This window comes from Ursus americanus, chromosome 16 (genome assembly GCF_024610735.1).
Source record: "Ursus americanus isolate L20-20 chromosome 16, mUrsAme1.1.p, whole genome shotgun sequence".
Lineage (NCBI taxonomy): Eukaryota > Metazoa > Chordata > Mammalia > Carnivora > Ursidae > Ursus > Ursus americanus.
In genome coordinates this window covers 51,337,651-51,343,550 of record NC_142142.1, presented here as the reverse complement: position 1 = coordinate 51,343,550, position 5,900 = coordinate 51,337,651, and the positions used below count along the sequence as shown (strand labels likewise).

Below are 5,900 nucleotides of genomic sequence, written 5' to 3'. Positions count from 1 at the left end.
TCATTTTTACCCCCACCCCCACAACCCCAGCACATTAAACCCCAGCTGATTCACCCCTCACAGTTTCCTAACAACAACAAAAACACCTCTTTTTGTGGTTAACTTTCCTTCCCAGTACCTCCTCTCCCTGAGCACCTCTCACCCAGTTCTGTTGCTAAATCTAGAGTGTCAGGGAAGAGGTCCAGCCTTCGGGCATGATTAGGCCAGATTCATATGGGGTGCTGAGAACCCTATGCAGGGCAGGCTGCAAGCGGAGGAAAGGGTGCTGGACAGGACCTTTCAAAGGTGCTGGACAGGGTGTATTTATCCTTTAGTCTCTCCCCCCCCCCACTTCAACCATCCCCAATTTCACAGTTCCCAGGGGGATCTATGAGGACCTTTGTTGCCCCCAAGTGAGTCTGTAAATGGGAATTGGAGAGTTTAAGATTAGTAGTTCTCAGGGGCGCCTGGGTGGCTCAGTCGTAAAGCATCTGCCTTCAGCTCAGGGCATGATCCCCACGTTCTGGGATCGAGCCCCACATCAGGCTCCTCCACTGGGAGCCTGCTTCTTCCTCTCCCACTCCCCCTGCTTGTGTTCCCTCTCTTGCTGGCTGTCTCTCTCTCTGTTAAATAAATAAATAAAATCTTTAAAAAAAAAAAAAGATCTGGAGTTCTCAAGAAGAGGTTCAGTCGTAAGGAGGCCATTCAAGATCTGGAACTGCAGGAACAAAGGAGACAGGCCGCCTCATGAGCCTGCACTTAATACACAGGGTCCTGTGGTAAGGTTGGTGAGCAATACAGGTGCAGAGAAGGGTCTCCAAGCCAGGCGCACACCCAGGCATGACAGACAGCTGTCATCTAAGGCAGAGCCTAGCCAGAGCCAGGACACTCTGACAGACCTGCATTGGGAGAGGGTCCCTGAGACAGAGCGTTGAGGGATTGGAATGAGTGATGGGTGTGCTTTGGGGATAGTGGTGAGGCCACTGCTTTCAGACAAGACTCAGATAAGAGTCACACCAGGCAAATAAGCTTCCACCGTATGCCTGTATTTCATGAGCCAGAAGTCTAGGCTTCAGCCTGGGAGTCAGAAGTGAGGAGCCCCAGATGCAGAGGACACGCAGGATGTTTTCCCGAGGCTTTAAGAAGCCCCCACAGTTTGGAAAGCTTGGTCAGCTGTTTAGATATAGATCTATGTAAGGAAATGCAGGCTCTGCTCCCTCCCATCACAGCCCCCACCATTTGTATCCATTGGCATCAGAGCCAGCAGAGATATGTACACGCACCTTGACATGCTCTCATCATATTTTCCTTCCTTCTCCCTTCTCTTCCCCCAACAGAAGCTGTCATGGCAGCTCTGGGGAGAAAAGAGCTCCTCTCCCATAGACCAGCTGTAGCAGCAGCCACCAGGTGGCCAGAAGTGATCAGAGTCAAGCCCCAGGAAGAAGAGGCACAAGCTTCCAGCACCATGGCAACAGGCTTGCACATAATTACCTGCACATAGAGTGCCTCTCTCCCTCCCCACTCCCACCATCCCGGAATGGAGCAACTCATGAGGATTCCCAAATGAACACGGGAGCTGGGTTTGCAAAGCCTGGTGACTGTAATGCATCCGGATGGGGGAATCGCAGGAGACTGGATATGCCAGGGACAACAGTCCCTTTGGTGGCTTCGCCCATCCTTGTGCCGCGCCCTCCACCCTCTGCCCAATAGGCCACTGTCAAGGACTGAGCCAGGTGCTCAGATCCTGGGCTTGGACAAGGAGCTGGGAAGTGAGCCTGGATAAGTACACCCTCAGGGCTCTTCTAGATGGCTGAGACCACGGTCATGAAGGCTGTAGTTGATGTCTTCCCACAGGTCTTCTAGACGGGCCTGCAGCTTGCTCCGGGCCTCGCTGCTGTCAGCTTGGCGAAACTCTGGGGCGAAGGCACTGTGACCGGGCGGGGGCGGCGCCAGCTGCAGCTGGACCTCCTCGGTCTCCTGGTCAATGGCATGGGTGAAGTCAGCGATCTGCAGGAAGGTGTCCTGGCGGAAGGCCTGGAGTCGCTGGCGCACCTCCTGGGACAGCATCTGGGGGTCGGGATTGGCCCCTTCCCCCGCACTGTCACCGCCGGCGCTGGCAAAAGCACTGAGCTCTTCCCGCAGCTGGTCCAGGTTCTGCTGGATGCGCGCGTGCAGAGCCTCGGCCTTGAGTGTGAGCTTGTGCGAGAGCGTCTGCACGCAGCGGCTGAGGCGCGCAGGGCTGGCGGCGGCGTGCGGAGCCACACTGCGGTGCAGCTCCTGCACTTGGCGCCCGATGCCGGTCACCAGGCGCTGGGCGTAGGGGTGGAAGAGCTCCTTGACGCGGCCGGTGTGATGCACCACGCGGTTCTGCAGCTCCTGAAGCAGGCCCCGCGCCTCGTCCATGCCGCCCAGCAGCTGCGCCTTGGTGCCCTCTCCGACCACGCGCAACTGCTCCTGCAGCTCCTGAACGCGCAGCGCCACCTGCTCCATCAGCTCCACGGTGTAGGGCTTCAGCTGCCGCCGCAAGCCCTCCAGGTTCCAGCCCACTTGCTCATGCGCCTCAGCCATGTAGGGCTCCAGGCGCGCCCTCACCTCCGCCAGCTCCTCCTGCAGCTGCTGCCGCATGCGCACCGGGTCCTGTGGGAGCCCAGGAGGCTCCCTCCCCTGCCCACTGAGGGGGCCCAGCTTTTCCAGGAACTTGTCCATATTGCTGAGGTCTTGCTCAAGGCTGTCTTTCAGGCTCCTGGGGAAGGGGACAGACATCCAGACCATCATACTGCTAGCCCCACCATCACCTTTGCCCCAGAGACATCTCTTACTGATGATCATCTGGGGAAACCAAGGATGCAGGGTGGTGGCCCAGAGCCAGGGCTCCAGTCCTAGCTGCGGGCCAACCACACAACTCCTCACACGGAAGTACAAACACGTGGCACGTGCAAATCCAGACCAACACTGCCCAAGGAGACACAGATGCGTCTGGACTCTCACACAATCCTTTCATTCTGGGAGCCACGGTGGGGGTCCCCCCCACAGCTCCCAGGTCCCCTGCCTCAGTGTGCAGTGGGCAGCAGCTATAGTCAGATCAAGGCAGAGTTGGGGACGCCACTGTGGGCAGAGGGGGCTGCACAGCCCAGGAAGGCCAGGGACGAGGCAACCCGAGCACCACTCCATTCCTCTGTCCCAGTGCGGACTAAGGAGATCAAGGAGTCAGAGGCAGCACACCATCCCACTGCTCGGCTGTCTCCTCCCTGCACCTACACCCCTTGTCCTAGCCACTCACGTGGGTTCCCATGCCAGCTTCTGCTGCTGGACCCGTGCTACCTTTCTTTTGTCCCCGCTGCTTTGGCTGAAGTAGTCCCAGAAGCCTTGCTGTGTCTGGACAGTTGCAAACGCTGTGGAGAGGGATGCGGTGGTTAGAGGCTGGGTTTCCTCCCCCAGGGTGGACGGGCCCCCCTCAGTCCAGCCTCCACGTTGAAGTCAGGGTTGGAGACCCACCTGAGAGCAGAGCCAGAGCCCAGGTCAGAACTGCAACCATGCTTGCTGTTGTCTACTCAGAAAGAAGGTGAACCGAGGCCGGTTAAGGTGAAGAAGCAAAGGAAGGACATCTCCCAGATTTGCCATAACCTGCGCCAGATCTGTTAACCCTTCCCTGAGATATGGGAGCACAGAGCTGCCGGGGCTGATGAGGACCGATCTAGGTGAGCATGGCAGGGAGGGAAGGGTGTCTGCGGGAGAGGGGGGCTTCTTTTTCACCTGGATCACACAGTATGGAGTGTGGAGCTCATACTGCTTTGTAGAGTTTCCCCCACCACCCTCCCAAGACCCCACGAGCAGCTCCTTCGGCCTCTTCTGCCGTCACTCCCTTGCTCACCTGTCTTCCTGCCTCCACTCCACAGCTGGGAAAGCTGAGGGATCCCAAGGGGGAAGAGGCGACTCTGCCAAAGGGGTCCAAGAGGACATCCTTAGTGCTTGGTTCCCACCCCCAGCTCTCTGCTGAGACCCCAGCAGTCCCCTCCCTGAGGAATCTGCCCCGCATCCCTCCACCCAGCACCCGCTCACCTGCTCAGTTCTGGGCACAGAGAGCAGACATTCAGCTTTATACTCCAGGGGCCTGGGCCTCTGGCAACAATTGGCCTGAGTAAACACCACGTGGAGGTTCAAAGAAGGATGACCTCAGCTGCCTCCCGGGGCTCACCTCCTGCCCTTCCCTGGCACCCAGAGCGTTAATGAGGTATCAGGGGGCTGCTCCAGCAGAGAGGTGCTGCTTGGAAAGACTGTCAAGGAGTAAGGCTGAACTCCTCACCCAGTTCCCCCCAAGTCCCATGACCTTCACTCTTCCCTCTGACCAGCTGGCTGACCCCACCAGCAGAGGAAAGCCTATCTACTGAGGGCCCTGCTCTTACTCAACTGCCCAGAGTCACGGTGCCCTAGCCAGACAGGGACAGTGTCCAGGGACCAGCCTGAACCCGAGTGGCTCTTGACAGCTTCACTATAGGCCCCTCCGGCAGCCTGGGAAGAGCCAGCATTTATAGGGTTAAGGGTGCTCCCATCTTCCACTTTATGAAATAATCCAGGAACTCCAGGGAAGTCAGATGTGACAGGGTGAAGGCCGTGAGAGGCATCAGGGCCAGGGACTCTGGGCCCAAAGAATTGGAACAAGAGGAGGATTCTTCCCACGGGAAAGGCTGAACTGCACCCCCAGGGCCTCTGAGGAGGGGACGCCCTAGAGCTGGGACCTTTGATGACATGCCCACTCCATATACTTAAACACACATTCAGGAACTCCTGATTGTTGCTCCTGAATGTATCTTGAATCGGTCCCCTGTCTTCCATTTCCCCTACCAGTCACATCACAGCCACACTGGCCTCGCCCCTTGATCACGTGCACAGCCTTGGACAGGTGTCTCTGCCCAAGTCCTGCCTACTCCGTGCGTCCTCGGCTATGGCTCTGCCGTGGCTCCTCCCAGGCCACTCCGGGGGTCTCATCTCCTCCCACACAGCACCCTGGGCATTTCCTGAGCATGCCATCTCTTTCAGGACCCTGAGCCTCCCTACATGCTCTTCCCTCAGTCTGAAAAGGCCTATCCCTTGGGGAACCTATATTCTTTGTCTTTTCAGACTTGGTTTGAATTAGTTAGGATTAGTTAGAATCACCATACTATCCAGCAGTTCCACTTTTGGGTAGATACCAAAAGGAATTGAAAGCAGAAATTGGAACAGATATCTGTACCTCCACGTTCCTAGCAGCACTATTCACAAGAGTCAAAAAGGGGAAACAGGCGCCTGGGTGGCTCAGTCGTTAAGCGTCTGCCTTTGGCCCAGGGCGTGATCCCAGGGTCCTGGGATCGAGCCCCACATAGGGCTCCCTGCTCCACTGGGAAGCCTGCTTCTTCCTCTCCCACTCCCCCTGCTTGTGTTCCCTCTCTCGCTGGCTGTCTCTCTCTGCTAAATAAATAAATAAAATCTCAAAAAAGGGGGGGGGAACAGCCCCCAGTGTCGATCGGCAGATGAGTAGACAAACAAAATGTGGGATATGTACACAATGGAATATTATTTGGCCTTAAAAGGGAGGGAAATTCTGATCCATGTCATAACATGGGTGGATCTTGATGACATTATGCTAAGTGAAATAAGCCAGACACAAAAGAACAAATCTTGTATGAGTCCGCTTAAATGAAGTGTTTAAAATAGTCAAAGGCAAAGGCAGAAAGTAGATTAGAGGTTACCAGGGATGGGAGAGGCAGGAAGAAGAGATACATTGTTTAATGGCACAGGGCCGGGGTGCCTGGGTGGTGCAGGCAGTTAAGCCTCTGATTCTTGGTTTCTGCATCTCAGGGTCATGAGATCGGGCCCTGCGTTGCGCTCAGCACAGAGCTGGCTTGAGATTCAGTCTCCCTCTGCCCCTCCCACTTGTGCTCTCT

General features: G+C 56.5%; 1 protein-coding gene across 1 annotated transcript; it reads right to left on the bottom strand.

The window, feature by feature from the left end:
• Nucleotides 1-1,004: 1,004 nt before the first annotated feature.
• Nucleotides 1,005-4,074, bottom strand: APOA5 (apolipoprotein A5). The gene is made up of 5 exons (XM_045797529.2): nucleotides 4,039-4,074; nucleotides 3,851-3,914; nucleotides 3,475-3,526; nucleotides 3,260-3,371; nucleotides 1,005-2,722 (listed from the first exon to the last, which is right to left on the bottom strand). Exons 3-5 carry the CDS (start codon nucleotides 3,512-3,514, stop codon nucleotides 1,771-1,773), a joined length of 1,104 nt encoding a protein of 367 aa, XP_045653485.1. The 5' UTR covers nucleotides 3,515-3,526; nucleotides 3,851-3,914; nucleotides 4,039-4,074; the 3' UTR covers nucleotides 1,005-1,770.
• Between the last annotated feature and the right edge of the window lie 1,826 nt (nucleotides 4,075-5,900).

What these genes read in the sequence shown, in the direction of transcription:
- APOA5 (XM_045797529.2), bottom strand. Translation starts at nt 3,514, where the DNA reads ATGGTTGCAGTTCTGACCTGGGCTCTGGCTCTGCTCTCAG. An exon ending in GGCTCTGGCTCTGCTCTCAG is followed by an intron (nt 3,372 to 3,474) that starts GTGGGTCTCCAA and finishes CCCTCTCCACAG; the next exon opens with CGTTTGCAACTGTCCAGACA. An exon ending in AAGCTGGCATGGGAACCCAC is followed by an intron (nt 2,723 to 3,259) that starts GTGAGTGGCTAG and finishes CCCCTTCCCCAG; the next exon opens with GAGCCTGAAAGACAGCCTTG.